Genomic DNA, 16565 nt, shown 5'->3' with positions numbered 1-16565 from the left:
GAGCTGGGTGCTGACGCACACCAACGACTGACCGCCCTCCCCAAGCGGGAGACTTAAGACCGCGGCAGAGACCCAGTGCTTCCTGTTGTTCCAGAAGAAGTCCACCAGCTTCTACTGTATCTTGGTGACAAACGCAGGGGGAGGGGTCAAAGTGACCAGCCGGTACCACAACATGGCGGCCACCAGCTAGTTTATGACTAGCGCTCGACCCCTGTAGGACAGCACTCGGAGCAGTCCTGTCCAGCGCCCTAGGCAAGCGGCGACCTTGGCCTCCAGCTCTTGCCAGTTCGCCGGCCAGGCTTCCTCGTCGGGGCTATGGTAGACTCCCAGATAGAGGAGATGGGTTGTGCTCCAGGCAAAAGACCTGAGCTCCTCCGGCAGGGAGTCCACCCGCCACTGACCCACCAGGAGTCCGGAACATTTCTCCCAGTTGATCCTGGCGGAGGACGCGGCCGAGTAAATCTCCTGGCACTCACGCATCCTCCGCAGGTCAACGGGATCCTCTACCGCGAGGAGCACGTCATCGGCGTAAGCCGAGAGGACGACCTCCACGCCCGGCCCTTGCAGAGCCAGTCCCGTCAACCTCATCCGTAGGAGGCGCAGGAAAGGCTCCACGCAGACGGCGTATAACTGGTCGGACATGGGGCATCCCTGGCGCACCCCTCTCCCAAAGCGAAGGGGCGCCGTCAAGGACCCATTAACCTTTATCAGACACTCCGCGGCGGCGTACAAAAGTCGGATCCAGGCAACGAAATGCGTCCCGAACCCGAAAGCGCGCAGAGTTCCGAACAGATATTCGTGATCCACCCTGTCGAATGCCTTCTCTTGGTCGAGAGATAGGAAGGCGACCGACAGACCAGCCTCCTGGGAATGATGAATGAGGTCCCGGACCAGATGGATGTTATCGTGGATTGTCCGGCCCGGGACCGTGTAGGACTGGTCGGGGTGGATCATGTGGTCCAGCACGGCGCCAAGGTGAGCAGACATTGCCCTGGTGAAGTTTTTGTAGTCCGTACTGAGGAGGGAGACTGGGCGCCAGGTCTTAAGGAGGCGGAGATCGCCCTTCTTAGGCAGCAGGATGATGACTGCCCTGCGCCAAGAGAGGGGCATCTCCCCGGTCGCCAGACTTTCCCCCAGGACCCGCGCGTAGTCACCCCACAGGACGTCCCAGAATGCCCTGTGGAACTCCACGGTCAGCCCGTCCAGCCCCGGGGCTTTTCCCCTCGAGAGCCGGTCGAGGGCGCCGGTCAGCTCCGCAAGCCTTAGCGGAGCTTCCAGATTTTCGGCGCCCTCCGGGCCGACTTCGGCAGGTCCTCCCACAAAACTCTACGCGCTTCCTCGCTGGACGGCTCCGGAAAGAACAGAGCCCCGTAATATTCATGGGCCCTGTTGTTGACACCCTCCGGATCCGAGACGAGAGAGCCGTTGTCGGCCAGCAGCGTCAAGAGCTGCTGACGGACACTCTGTCTTTTTTCCAGCGAGTAGAAGAAGGGGGAGCCGCAGTCCAGATCCCGCAGGAACCGGATCCGCGACCTCACGAACGTGCCTCGGGACCCAACGAGCTGCAGGTCCTTCAGCGCGGCCTTCTTCGCTTCGTACACCATCCGCAGGGCCGTGTCCTCGACGACTTGACCGAGACGGGACTCCAGGTCGAGCATCTCTTTTTCTAGGCGCCCGACCCTGGCCACCCGCCTCTTGGTCGACTGCATCGCGTACTCTTGACAGAAGACGCGGACGTGAGCCTTGCCCACGTCCCACCATAGCCTCAAGGAGGGGAAGCCCCCCTGCTTCCTTCTCCAGTCGGCCCAGAAACGACGGAACGAGTCCTGGAACCGCACGTCCTCCAGCAGCTGGTTGTTAAAATGCCAGTACGCGGACCCCGTCCTCGCGCGGAGCAAAGCGAGCTCCGCCCACACCAGGTGGTGGTTGAACACGGCACCGGCCGCATGGAGGCCGCCGGGACGCAGGAAACGTACGCCCGAGACACGTAAAGGCGGTCGACTCTGGACCATCCAACTCCAGGCCTCACCCAAGTAAAGGCGCTGGAGTCGGGATGGAGATTCCGCCAGACGTCCACCAAGTCGAAGGACCCGACCAGGTCCCTCAACTTCACCATCGCCATCATGCTCTGCGGGGCACCGGAGCGGTCCCTCGCCTCGAGTGTGCAGTTAAAATCTCCCCCGAGGACAATGCAGTCGCCGACGTCGACGGAGCCAAGAAGAGCGGACACTTCTTTGAAGAAGCGCGTTTGCTGCGGGCCAGGCTGAGGGGCGTACACGTTCACGAGATAGAGCGGCACGTCCCCCAGGCGAACCGTGATGTGCAGCAAGCGGCCTGGCACGGGCTCCTCGACCCCCAAGATCTCCGGCTGAAAATGCGGGGCCAACAAGATGGCCACCCCACAAGAAGTAGTAGTGAGGTGGCTCATGCGGACCTCTCCTTGCCATTCCAGGAGCCACGTGGCTTTGTCTCCCGGAACGGTGTGGGTTTCTTGCAGGAAGCACACCGCATATTTCCCCTCCCGCAGGAGTGAAAAATTGTTAAATCTATGGCGTGCCTCTCTGCTGCCGTTGATGTTGAGGCTAGCTATGGTTATCTTCATGACAAAAGCTTAGTGCAACCTCTACCTAACCTATTGTGCGGGGGGAGTGGAGGCATTTGTTGACCTCCACTCCTTCAGCAGCCCAGCGAGGAATCTTTTGTGCCGGCGCAGCTCAAGGCCTTGCGCCTTTGATAAGGGCCCGCCCGCGGCCATGGTTTTAGCGGCGGCGCGGACGGACACGATGAGCAGTCCCGGCTCGGACCATTTTTCCAGGGCCAGATGGGCTCGGTTGCGGCGACCCTGGCTCTGGACCAAAAAGTCCCGGAGTTCCTTTGCAGGAATGAGGGGGGACTCAGCGGCGGGCACGAGGAGATCCACTGCCTCACTGGCGATGGACTCGAGATCTTCTCCCGAGTCCCCCACCGAGTCCCCGTCCCCCTCCGGGAGGTCGCCGCCGGCAGCCGGCCCGTTGACCGCACGAGGTACAGCAAACGGCCCGGCCGCTCCATCCGGCCCTGGCTCTGCCCCGATCCCACCCCCAGGATCGTCGCCAGAGGAGTCCCCACTGGGCTCTTTTAAAAGCGGTGCCGGAAGCGACAGCGGAAGGGGTTCCTCCTCCGCCCCAGGAGCCGGGGAACACGGAGAGACCCGGCCAAAGAAATTCTCCAGGTCCTCCAAGTACCCCAGCTCCAAAGTCGGGGGCAAGGGTTGGTGTTCTTCCCCCTCCCCGCCGCCACCCCCCGGCCCAGCGTGTACAGAATCATTAAAATTGTTAACATATTTTGTTTCTTCCGGGCCGAGCGACTCCCGGGGGAAGTTGGATAAAGGCTGGGCGGGCTCAGGTTCGGCCTTTTCGGACCCGCCCGCCTCAGTCCCCGGGACGCTCGACCCGGTGGCTACGCATTCCTCCGCTGGCCCCACGCCCCCCACGACAGGCAGATCTTCCACGCCATCCCCGGGAGGCAGAGGCTGGGCAGCCTCAACTGTCTCACACTCCCCGGGGACAAACTCCTCTCGCCTACGGCGCAGTTTGGGGGCGCTGGTGGGGGACGCGGGACATGCGGCGGGCACCGACTCCTCCGCGGAGGGATGTTGTTCCCCCTCCGCCTCATTGGAGCGGCGCCTCCTTTTGTTCCTGGGGGGCGTGGAGGCAGGGAGACCTCCATGTCTGCCGAGGCCTCCCGCTCCACTCCCCCCTTTTTCTTATCTTTCCTGCGCCCGAGCCCCTCTGTGATATTGGTCAAGGGCTCGGGCACGGGCTCAGGGCATCCCGCACTCACTGGTGACAGAGTTGGGCTGAGCGCGGTGATCAAATTGTCTGGTGCACTGAGGGGACCTGCCTCGAGATGTTTCGCCTTCCTCCGCACCTTCTTTCCGATCGGACGCTCTCCCTCCCCCCTGCCGGAGGCCGTGAAAACAAAGGCCCCCGACGATGCCCGCGCACCCACAGCTCCCGGCACGCGGACGCTACTAGGGGGAGGGGTGGCGGTGGCACCAGCCTTGGCTGCCCTCGGTGGTTTGGCGGCCTTGGAGGCGGGGCAGTTCTTACGAACGTGCCCCACCTCCTTGCAGGCATGGCACCGCACGCCGTCCGAGGTCCAGAAGACGTGGTAGGCAGTCGCCTCGTGCACCACATTAAATGATCCCTCCGTCGTCTCCTCCCGCGCCAGCCGGACAAAGAGTTGGCGGCGGAAGGAGAACACGTGGCGCAGGCTGCTCTCCCTGAGGCCGAGCGGTATGGGGTTGATCCCTGACTTTACCTCCCCCAGTTGGTGTAGGTGAGGGAGGAGGAGCTCAGCGGGAACAAAGGGCGGGACGTTAGAAAGGATGACCCTCTGCGCGGTGGCCTCGAGAGGGTCCACCGGCAGGAACGTCCCGCCCACCGTGAGCCCCTTTTCAAGGGCCAGGGACCCCACCCGCTCCGACCCCAGGAAGAATACAGCCTTCCCAGACATCTTGGAGGCTGCCACAATGGCCGAGGGGCCGACTACCCCAGCCATCGCCCGCACGCACTCCTCGATGCTCATTGTGGGGTGAGTGTAGCCCTTGACCCCGTGTTTTTTTGTTATAAGTCTGAACGGAGGCAGGGCAGCAGGAGGCGCTATGGATGTGGACGCCGCCTGCGCATATGTCTTTGCTGGCCCTGCCACCGGCGTGGATGGGGTCGCCATCACGGGGTCCCTTTAAGGGCTACACCCACCCCAAAGTCACAGGCCATAATGGTCTTAAATGGCCTCGTTGGTGTTTGAACAGAGGGAGCTCTAAATGAGGCACACCTCTCCCCTAGTTGACAATTGGGGAGGGGCCTTGCTCCCTCTGCTCAGTTGTCTTAATTGGTTTTTCAATTAGGAGGAAAGAGGCTCTCAGAGAGAGAGGGGAGAGACAGAGAGAGAAAGAAAGAGACAGGGGGGTGGGAAAGAGGGAAGCTGTGAGGGCAGGTCTCCCCTCACAGCAATGGGTGGGTGTTTTTCTTGGGGTGCACTCCCCAGATGATGGAAAAACAAACACAGTCTTTGTAGATGGTCTTCGGGTGGGGGGAGAAGATGTCTTCACCTGGGACAGCTGGAGCCACCCAGGCACACACTCCCAACGATGTTAAATAGGTGATTAATAGTTCTTCAGCCAGGTAGCTCCAGCTATCCCAGGCTAGGCAATGGGGGAGGGGTGCTTCAGTGGTGTGTGGGGCCTAGCTGTAAGCAAGACCCCCACACACACTTCCACACACACACACACCTCGTGATGTTCTGGCCCTCTAGCAAGTCTTCTTTCCTCCCCCCACCGATATAACAAAGTCTTTAGGGGAATGCACCAAAACACACCCACCTTTGGTTGATGAAGTTTCTCCCTCCTTCCACACTGGATAGTTGTTCCTTTTTCCCCCTCTCTCCAACTCTCTGCAGCAGTATTAAAGGTTGTTGAATTTTCTGCTCTCCTCCTCTCCCTCTGGATGAATTGGAATTGTAGAAAGCCCCTTCCTCCTCTTCCTGGGCTGTTTCACAGGGCTCGCTCAAAGCCTCCCAGTCAGGAGCAACAACAGCAAGCTCCTTCTCTCACTGCTCCAGGCTCCAAGTGAATAGGCCACGCCTCCAAAGCTCCACCATTGGTCCACAGATTCCCTGAAAGTAGCAAGCCAGGTGGATCAGGTGGTTAAGAAGGCATACGGAATGTTTGCCTGTATTGGCTGAGGCATAGAATATAAGAACAGGGAAGTGATGCTTAAATTGTATAATACTTTGGTTAGGCCACAGCTGGAGTATTGCGTGCAGTTCTGGTCGTGGTATTACAGGAAGAACGTGATTGCACTAGAGGGTGCAGAGGAGATTCACTCGAATGCTGCTTGGAATGGAGAATCTTCATTATGAGGACAGATTGGATAGGCTGGGTTTGTTCTCATTGGAATCGAGGAGGTTGAGAGACTTCATTGGGGTGTACAAAATATTGAGGGGCCTGGACATAGTAAGGGCCTATTTCCATTGGTGGAGGGGTCTATTACAAGGGGGCATAGTTTCAAGGTGGTTGGTGGAAGGTTTAGAGGGGATTTGAGGAAAGGCTTCTTTACGCAGAGGGTTGTGTGGATTTGGAACTCGCTGCCTATAAGAGTGGTGGATGCAGAAACCTTCACCACTTTTAAGAGAGAGTTGGATGGGCACTTAAAGTGCCGTAACCTGCAGGGTTACGGACCTAGAGCTGGTAATTGGGATTAGACTGGATGACCTTTTGTTAGCCGACGCAGTATTAATGGCAAGTACTGCAGGGAATCGAATACGGCCAGGGTGATCTCCTGGACTAGTTTTGATCGCCTGGATGGGTCAGAGAAGAATTTTCCCAGATTTTTTTCCTCCCTAAATTGGCTTGGGTTTTTAAATTTGGTTTTTGCCTCTCCCAGGAGATCACATGGTTCCAATTGGGGTGGAGTGTAGAATGTTTCATGTAGAATGAGTCAGAGTTAATGTATTAGCATGGATAGAGAATTGGCTGACGAACAGAAAGCAGAGAGTCGGGATAAATGGGTCCTTTTCCGGTTGGAAATCAGTGGTTAGTGGTGTGCCACAGGGATCAGTGCTGGGACTCCAACTGTTTACAATATACATAGATGACCTAGAAGAGGGGACAGAGTGTAGTGCAACAAAATTTGCAGATGACACTAAGATTAGTGGGAAAGCGGGTTGTGTAGAGGACTGAGAGAGACTGCAAGGAGATTTGGATAGGTTAAGCGAATGGGCTAAGGTTTGGCAGATGGAATACAATGTCGGAAAGTGTGAGGTCATCACCTTGGGGAAAAAAAACAGTAAAAGGGAATATTATTTGAATGGGGAGAAATTACAACATGCTGTGGTGCAAAGGGACCTGGGGGTCCTTGAGCATGAATCCCAAAAGGTTAGTTTGCAGGTGCAGCAGGTAATCAGGAAGGCAAATGGAATATTGGCCTTCATTGCAAAAGGGATGGAGTACAAAAGCAGGGAGGTCTTGCTGCAACTGTATAAGGTATTGGTAAGGCCGCACCTGGAGTACTGCGTGCAGTTTTGGTCACCTTACTTAAGGAAGGATATACTAGCTTTGGAAGGGGTACAGAGACGATTCACTAGGCTGATTCCAGAAATGAGGGGGTTACCGTATGCTGATAGATTGAGTAGACTGGGTCTTTACTCCTTGGAGTTCAGAAGGATGAGGGGTGATCTTATAGAAACATTTAAAATCATGAAAGGGATAGACAAGATAGAGGCAGAGAGGTTGTTTCCATTGGTGGAGGAGACTAGAACTAGGGGGCACAGACTCAAAATAGAGGAGCCAATTTAAAACTGAGTTGAGAAGGAATTTCTTCTCCCAGAGGGTTGTGAATCTGTGGAATTCTCTGCCCAAGGAAGCAGTTGAGGCTGGCTCATTGAATGTTTTCAAGTCAAAGATAGATAGATTTTTAACCAATAAGGGAATTAAGGGTTACGGGGAGAGGGCGGGTAAGTGGAGCCGAGTCCACGACCAGATCAGCCATGATCTTATTGAATGGCGGGGCAGACTCGAGGGGCTAGATGGCCTACTCCTGTTCCTAATTCTTATGTTCTTATGTTTCAGTATAAGGGGTGTCGCAATTGTGTGAGGCAGACTAGTTGGGCTGGGTGCTCTTTGCCTTTCAGTCATTGTTCATAGGTTTATATGTAACCTTCAGGACTGCTGACCAAGGGCCGCGCAGCTCTTTGTCGGCCGGCATGGACTCGATGGGCCGAAATGGCCTCCTTCTGCGCTGTAAATATCTATGAATGAAATGGAGGGTCCAGACATATTTTGCACTTTAGCACTAAATGTTACTTGCATAGGCTGCTGACCAGGCACACTTGCCTACATGCTCGATTTCCTGATATGAGCTTTCTCATGTGAAGGAGCACTAAATTATAAAATTTACCCTATGTTGTAGTATATTGTCAGCATACAGCAACACAAGTTGCTTCACAGTCCCTAACTAAATTAAAAGCATGTTATGGTCTGGTGGATATTTTGTCATGTGTGGTGCATCAAAACTTTTGCTGAGCAAAGTGTAGAAAATTGCACTACTTTTGAATCAGAGTTGGAGTTTATTCTGGTTACTGTAGTAGCAAGTTAAGTTTAAAAAATACAATTTTGGGAATATTAGCACTGACAAGTGAAGAAGTAGTCTCATTAATAATAAACATAATACTAGCACCACAACTTTTTAATGCTTCAAGGTGGCCATGTTCCCTCATAAGATTTCTCAGTATATGACCTTGTGAACCGATTGCAAGACATTTACTAATTTTCCTCGAAAACAATCATATCAAGAGATATTCAGTAAAGTCATCTTCCATTTATTGAAAGAGAAGAAACAATGAGAAAAAAATCCCTACATTCCATATTCTGTAAAATAACAATTTAAGCACCCACAATAACACACTTCGCAACAAATTGTCTTCTGCACTTACACCAGAGTAGTAAACAGAATTAGGCAACTGGTCGAACAGCTAGACTGCTCAGAAACCACCAATAGCATTCCTACAGTAAGCAGTGAAACCTGATACATTAAAAAAATTAGCACATATAAAAGAAAATGTGACAGTTTATTTACAACCAAACCCTGAGGAAATCTTTATTAACACTGGCAAAGTTCATACAGGGAGAATAAAACATTTAAACTGAGTAACATCACAATCAGGATTGCCACAACAAAATGGAACAGTACAAAATAAAGTTTGCACAGATAATAATTGACAATCATTTAATACACCATCAGGTTTGCCATCAAAGCAAAGACAGAAAGCTGCAGCTATCCCCTAAAGCTTTCAGATTTCAAATCTAAATATTTGCTGTGAAAGTGCTTCATATTTGTTGCTGTATTTAGAAGAGGAAGCTGAACTTCCAGCTACTTCGCACCAGAGGTAGAACATTTACAGATCAGCAAACATTATTTGGGGTTTTCCGTCCTGGTCATTGCAAACGCAATAGAAGGGAAAGTCAGCAAAACAAACTATTTCTACCAACTTTGAGCTGTGCTATGAACTATTAAATGAAGCTTTAACCAAGCTCAGCAAACAGTGCTACAACACAAGGTCATTGATATCGGTTTAGAATGTTTGACTAACTTAGTGAGTAAAAAGAAGTTTACTTTAAACTAAAATATTTCTAAAAATAAAGGTGGCCGCTAGTTGTCTGCACATTCTATTCTTGCACCAGTGCAGACGTTTCAAAATATAAATGTGATGTAGTTGTGCCAATACCATCCGCGTGGTCCCACTTTGTGTTTCTTAAAAATGGTGAAAAATTCTTCTTTGTATTTGACACGCGAGTGAAAGGGCACACCAATATACCTTTGTGCTGATTTTACAATACAGAGTACTATATTTCACCATTTGTATAACTGATCATTCGATGGCAAATAGTGCAAAGATTCACTTTGTCCTTTTGATCACAATAATTTTGAGTAACTTAAAGGAATGTGGTTTTAAAACCATGCATAACACACTTGTGCTAGTTTGGAATATAAAACTTTGCAATGTTGAATGAGGATCATCAAATGACCAAGGGAGAAAAACATTGTGATCGATTTTAATCCTCAGCGGGTTTTGGGCAAGTAGTGCAAATTGTATTCACTGGCCCAAGTTTGATGGCTGGGTATTTTAACTCCCGGGCCTCAACTGCATGCTGCCAGTCAGCTGCCTGCCCAAAATGGGCGGAAGGCGGCAGCCGGAAGAGTGTGTTCAGACACCAAAAAGTGGTTCACCAGCAAGCAAGTTGCAGGCAGAGGAGGCTGAGACTTTCCCAGTGAGGCCCAGAGGAGCACTCTTGCTCCTCCTGGCCCGACAAAAGGAACATTTTTCACTTAACGGGGGGGGGACCTCTGTCCTACCCGACAGCTGCCAACCTGATTTCACCTCCTGGGAAAGTTGCAGCGGATTCCCTGCTCAGGCCTGGGTTAAAATGCAAATCAGGATCCCACTGATGTAATAGGATTCCAATTTACATTAATTTGTGATTCCTGCCTGCTTCTGGCAAGCACCACACCAACCTAACTGCAGTGAACAGTTAAAATGGTGGGCAGCGTGATTCCACAGGACCACCTGCCCTGTTCCTACCAGGCCTAATGGGTTAATATCTACCCTAATGTCTTTCCACATCTCAGTCCAACGCCAACTCGGGTAGTTCGTATATCTCTCTGCCAGTGTTGTTATACAAGTGAAGTAGTGCTAGTGCTTCTGGAGGCACAAAGGCCCATTTGAAGTGGATTCTCTCCACATCATTGGCAGCAGTTAGAGTATAGCCCTATGTGGCAACAGTGCATCTAAGATAGTAGAGAAAAATAACAAGACATTAAATTTTAACAAAAGACACAGCACAACAGTTTCTTGATTCATATACACAAACTCTAAAACTGGCTTTATCTTTTGAAATGTTTATGAACTGTACTTTGTAATTTCACATCTACTTTCAAAAAGATATTGGATCATAGCTTCACATGGATATCATTATGAGACTCCTGTAATAATCTTTCATAATTTATAATTGACCTTTAGAATACTTTGAGGTCAGGAAGGTTTCATTGTTAGTCAGTTCTGCTTTCTTTAAGACACGTGAATTACTTCATCAAATTCAACGACAAGTTTGCATTTATATAGCACCATTTAACATAGGAAAATGTCCCAAGACACTTCACTTATCCGTAAATCTGACAAAAATTAACAAAAAAAGAGATAATAGAGGGTCAAAGTAGGTTTTAAGGAGGGTTAAAGGAGGAGCGGTGTAGAGGTTTGAGGATGGAATGCCAGAGCTTAGGGCCATTGTCTTTGGCGTTCCCAATGTTTAATTGTAATTGAGGCTCATACAGGACTGGATGTCGGATAAGCAGGCTGACAACAGAGGCAGTGGAGCGGTCGAGAGACGCACGTCGAACCTGAAGTCAAATTTTCAGATGATGCTGCTAAGGGGCAGTATGTAGATGAATAGGAGGAGACCAAGTAAAATCCTTAGGGGACTTTAGATAAGTATGCTGGGGTGGGAAGCAATGTTCCCTTGAAGTTCCGCTCAGCCAGCTTTTCAATGCGGAGAAACCGCACACGCAGTATTTTGAATAGCCCGCGCAGCCCCTTAAAGGGGCCGCGCACCCAATAAAAAATTAACGGGAACATTGGTGGGAAGATAATCTGGCTCTGATGAGATAGTTTGTCACTAAGATTAAGACCATCTTTCAGCAAGGCGAGGACAATCCCATTCAGTTGGACAACAGAGGAAAGGCGTTGGTGGAGGACAGTATGGTCAACCATATCAATGCCTGCAGAGGTTGAGACGGGCTAGCAGCGATAGGGTGGCAGGTTGCAAGGTCAGAGGGCTTGAGCGTTTATTTGAGATGGCGGAGGAGGGATGATGGCATTTTTGAAAGGGAGGGTGACAATATCAAGTAGCATGGAAGCCAGGAAGGAAAATTAGGTGGTCAGCAGTTTAATGCGAATAGGGTTGAAGTGGGAGGTGGGTTTCATGAACATGGTATGACCAGAGATAGGAGAAAAACGAGAGAAAGATGCAAGTTCAGGGTTGGAACAAATGGGAACCTTGGCTTGGCGGGTATGGGGAAGGAGGGAATGCGGCAGAGGCAGCTGAAAGATGGTCTTAATCTTAGTGACAAAGTCCATGAGCTCCTCACACCCGAGGATGCAGGTGAGGGTACAGGGGGAAAGGGAAGTGGGGGGTCGGCTAAGGAGATGGTTGGTAGTGGAATAAAGAAGCCAGAGTTATCTTTACTTTCCAGAATAAACAGAGTAATGAGCAGTTTTGGTAGAGAAGGACCCGCTAATGCTGGATGTGGTCCAGCCAGATCTGGCAAATGAATGGCTAAACCAGTAGTGTGCCAGATATTGTCAAGTCTGTGTCCTTTGGATTTGACGGAGCGAAGATGGGGCCATACAAGGAGGACCAATCAGGGTGGGAGAGTAAAGGTTTTACTGGGGACAAGAGCTTCAAAGGCAGAGGTGAGGAAGTGTTTGAGCAGATCAACTGCAGCAGCAGTATCGTGGCAAATGGGAAGGCCAAGATACTGGGAGTTTGAAAGTGCAGTCATGACTTGGGGGGGCAGTCGGGTTGGAAGGAACACAAGGAAGTGATCAGAGATGGCCTTATCTGCAAGTGAGACAATGGAAAGCCCACGTGAGATGGCAAGGTCAAAGAGGGTGGCTGTGACTATGCGTAGGAGAGTTTATATGGCAGGAGAGATTAAGAGAGGACAGGAGGACAGTGAACTCCAAGAAGAGAGGTGACTAAATAGAGGTTGAAATCATCAAGGATGAGGATTAGCTCAGTGAAGAGGCAGGAAAGGAGTGATGGTATCTACTCAGCGAGGCATGGGTGGGCAGTAGAAAACAAAGAGGCGAAGCGGGCTGGAACAAAGTGAGGTGCTCGAAGGAAAAGGTCCCAAAAGAGTAGGGGGAAGGACCAAGGTGAGATGCAGTGCTATCCACCATACTGCCACCACGGCAGTTTAAGTGATGGAAAGTATAGCTAGGGGAGAGGCTTCAGTAAGAAGCAAGGTGTTGTCACCAGTGAGGTTATTGTTGGCAAGGGCCTTGTTCGAAAGTGAACGAACATTCTGCAGGGAGATGAGGAGAGAATGTTTGATCCATGGCAGAGTCCAAGGGGTCAGCAGGCGAGTAAGCTCAAGAGTTGTTTTGAGTAACAGAACATCAGTTGGCGCACTGCTAGAAGTTTTCCCATGACAAATAGGGAGGCAAGGAAGTGTGGAAAGTCAACCATAAGCTAGCATAGGTTGATATTGAGGTCCAACATAGGTGAGCAATGACGTTGGTGATTAGTAGTGCACATCAGCGAATCCAGTGTATCAGCAGAGGGATGAATAGAGTCAGCAGTAACGGGAAGCATGCGGAAAGTGGCAAAGCAAAGTTCATTCATCAGCAATAGAGCAGAACCCAGAACAGAATGGAACAGCAGAAACAGATCAGAGCTACCTTAGCGTAGAATGAAAAATTCCTGGCAGAGAATACTGAGGATTCAGGAGGAGGTCAGATAATGGAATCAAAATGACCCAGCACAGAATTCAGTCTCTGTAGAAAGCAGTGGTGACAGTGGAAGTCACAATAAAATCCAGAAGGCACCCAAGGAGAAAGTGGATTTCTGTTCAGGACTCGCACCTCAAACCAGCAAGAAACGATTACCTTAAAACTTCAAAGGACTGAGTAGTAGAGCAGAATCACAGGAGCGGAGTCTTGCAGTGTAGTCCAGTAGAGCAGTGTAGTCCTGGTGGAAGAACAATCTGGGAGTCCAGGAAGTCAAATTTGAGCAGAGTTCCAGCGTTTGAAAAGAGCACAGTGAAAACAAAGAACAACTTCAACCTGTGTGCATTTATTTTACATGTACTTAACATTTGTAGCATTACACAAAACAATTTTTTATTCATAAATACACAAGACATTTTCTTCCCAAACAGAGAAGGAATTGTCTACTGTCCAAAATGCATTCCCCATCAAATTTAGGTGCTATTGAAAGGTATATCACTTTAGTGTTTTGCTACACTTGTTTAATGCCAATATTATGCTGTGCATTTGATTGCACAATTATTCACATTATTAGTGGATTTTACCAAATCTAAAACTTGTCATCCTTCCAAATATCAAAATACAAAAAGTTGGAGAAACTGGTACACTTTGTTTAATATAGCACACCATTCATACATTTAGGCCATTAGCACTATATGTGAGTCTATACAGAAATCTGAGAGATAAATTAGGGTGAAGATGAACACTGCTCGATAAGGCTGTCGGTAATGTAAATACAATGGAGGATATGTTCATAGTATCGTTTTTCATCCGCATAATTTACAGTCCAGGCAACCACTTCAATCCCTCTTTCAGCCCAGAACCGAATGTAGTCACTATGGAAAGTGAAAATAGAGTTTAATATAAAAATTGATATTACTTTTTAATAATAACAAAGATATTTTACTTCACTTCCCCTAAAGATAGTCCCCTATGTCTTTTCTTCCTTGTCACGGTTCTATGCTGTGCCTACACACATTCTTCTTTTTATAAATTTCTATGAAGAGCAAAACAGCAGCTCACCTGCTGCACCGTATTTCTGATGCTACCACCACATAATTGCTCAGTCATTAGAATGTGCTTCTAATGTGTGGGAGGATGTGGGGAAGGGGATGGGTAGAGTCGGGAAGAGGGCTAATTTTCTTTAGCAAAGGAAATCTCATTACATGAGAAAGCTGGTGCAATGGTGGCAAAACCCAACCAGATCAGAAACCAAATGTCAAGCTGTTCTGGAACTGCAAGCAATATATGTAAGCACCTGAGCTAATTAATGGCTGGTGGAGATAGTAATTTATTTAGTTGACCTCATGGTGGTATTCTCTGATCACATTATGGTAAACTTTTTAAAGTTTTGAATAGGTTTCAAATTTACTTTACATACATTTGAACAGGAGTAGGCCACTCAACCCCTCGAGCCTGCTTCGCCATTCAATTCAGTCATGGCTGGCCTGCATCCTAACTCCATCTACCCAACTTGGTTCCATAACCTTTAATGCACTTGCCTAATAAAAATCCAGCAATCTGTTTCAAAATTTCCATTTGACCTATAATATATATATTATCCACCTCATCAACTCCTTTAATAATCTTAAACTCCTCAATTAGATCACCTCGTAATCTTCTTTATTCAAAAGGAATACATGCCAAATCTATACAACCTGTCTTCATATTTAATTCCTTTCATACCTTTTAGCCCCGGTATCATTTTGGTGACTGCCTAAGCAAATCCCTCCTGCAAACAGCCCAAGAGGAGGAATAGAACAGCTAAAAGACCCAATTTTTCTCAAGCCACCACACAATTATTAATTTGCTAAAGACATCAATAAATTATAAATGCTAATTTTAAACTGTTTTTGTTTTGATACAGTTCACAAACAAGTTCAAAAACAATATGTATACAAGGTGATTTCTCATGGTTTAAGAAAGCAAGAGTATCAAACCAAAATTCGTCATTTGGTTGCCACAGGGTCAGATGCAAGAGCGTGCAGGTGCTAACATTGTAGAACAGTTATAGGCAACCTGATCTTGTAGTCAAGTCTCATGAAGCTTAACCCTTGGCCAAACTGTTGCCCTTAGCAGACCCTGATGAACAAATATTCCATTAGATTTTTTAAAAATCTTGCTTTGTCATTAGCAACATTAGTTTTAGAACCAAATTTATGATAACATGCTAAGTGAGCAAGTTATTTGGGGAAAGTATGTGTATTGCTTGAATAGAAACTCCAGCCTTGGTGAGGAGTGACTAATGGGTCACAATCAATGTTCCCTCCAATTGGTTTTTGGCCGCACAGCCCCTTTAGCTGGCTGTGAAGCCAATTCAAAATTCCACACATCCACGGTTTTTCAATTTAAAAGCCTGCTCACCGGCTGCAAAGTACCTCCAGGGCGCTGCACAGCTTAACAACAACTAGTATTTATATAGAGCCTTTAGCATAGTAAAACGTCCCAAAGCACTTCACAGGAGTGTTATAAAGGAACATTGGTCACAATCCTTGAAGTAATGCTTTAATTTTGACAAACTAAGACACTTAAAAGGGTTTTGCCTTAGATTTCAGACAAGAGTAACAGTAGAGGTCAGGAGAATTTGAAGTAAAAATAAATTTGGAGAGAGGTGTTACCAGTTATTTTTCAAGTACCTTTCAGAGTCCAACAGTTGTTAAGATAGATTAAGGTATAGAATAATAGTATGTGCAGAATGTTGGTTTGAAAATAGATGTGGCCAGTTGACCCAGTACTTGCACCCACAGATCAAATGTATCCAGTGTTTACACTGCCATAATTTGTGGGGTCATCACAATGTGGCACTTAGTGGCGTCAATGCAGCACAGTTCCCGTGTAACACAGGAATAGCTGGTCCAGGGGAGGGGGAGGAAACCTCCCAGGTACAGCCTTTAAAAATCAACTCTCACTTTAAACTGCCAACAGCAAGCTGTTGGAACAGTAGGTAAGTGGTAACCGTTTTGCAAGACTGAATGTAATGTTAGTTAGAGGTGAGATTTCATGACTGTTTTAAAGAATGTCTTCCACTGAAGCAGCAGGCAGAGAGATCCAAGGAAGGAAGCAGACAATTCGAAGGGGACAGAAAAGAGGAGCCCAAAGCTTCAATGAATCTGAACTTGAGACACTCCTGGATGAAATGCAGAAAAGGAGAGGAAGACTGTCGAGTGGCCATGGAAGAAAACCTCAGAATCTGTACAGAACAATGTGGAGAGAGAGAGAGGGGTGCCAGTAGCATGGAGTGTCACCTCTCTTATCCCCAGAACTGCAGCTGCAGATCAGTGTATGGAAAAGTTTAATAACCGATGAGGGCAGCCAAAGTAACAGCTAGGGCACTGTCCCTCCTCATTTCTTGGGCACCAACACATTATTAACTCTCCAATATAACTTCTTGCTGAAGTCCTCCTTCATACTGCACTGCAGGTTCAGGGGTTTCCTGGCTCTGTATTTTGCATTGTGTTAACACTTGGCCTGACAGGAAT

General features: G+C 48.7%; 1 protein-coding gene across 2 annotated transcripts in view; it reads right to left on the bottom strand.

The window, feature by feature from the left end:
• Nucleotides 1-8399: 8399 nt before the first annotated feature.
• The window catches only part of gde1 (glycerophosphodiester phosphodiesterase 1), a 38685-nt gene continuing 30519 nt past the window's right edge, over nucleotides 8400-16565 (bottom strand). Inside the window, exons 6-7 of one of the 2 annotated variants that reach the window (XM_070900922.1) lie at nucleotides 13207-13304; nucleotides 8400-10328 (exon numbers count right to left, since the gene is read on the bottom strand). In XM_070900922.1, coding sequence (XP_070757023.1) covers nucleotides 13208-13304 — 97 coding nt within the window. In that variant the 3' untranslated portion in view covers nucleotides 8400-10328; nucleotide 13207. Of the gene's footprint in view, nucleotides 10329-13206; nucleotides 13923-16565 lie in introns of those variants that run through there. The other variant, XM_070900921.1, reaches the window with a different exon arrangement.

This window comes from Pristiophorus japonicus, chromosome 15 (genome assembly GCF_044704955.1).
Source record: "Pristiophorus japonicus isolate sPriJap1 chromosome 15, sPriJap1.hap1, whole genome shotgun sequence".
NCBI classification, from domain to species: domain Eukaryota; kingdom Metazoa; phylum Chordata; class Chondrichthyes; family Pristiophoridae; genus Pristiophorus; species Pristiophorus japonicus.
Note: the sequence above shows the minus strand (reverse complement) of the source record. Positions and strands in the feature narration are given on the sequence as shown.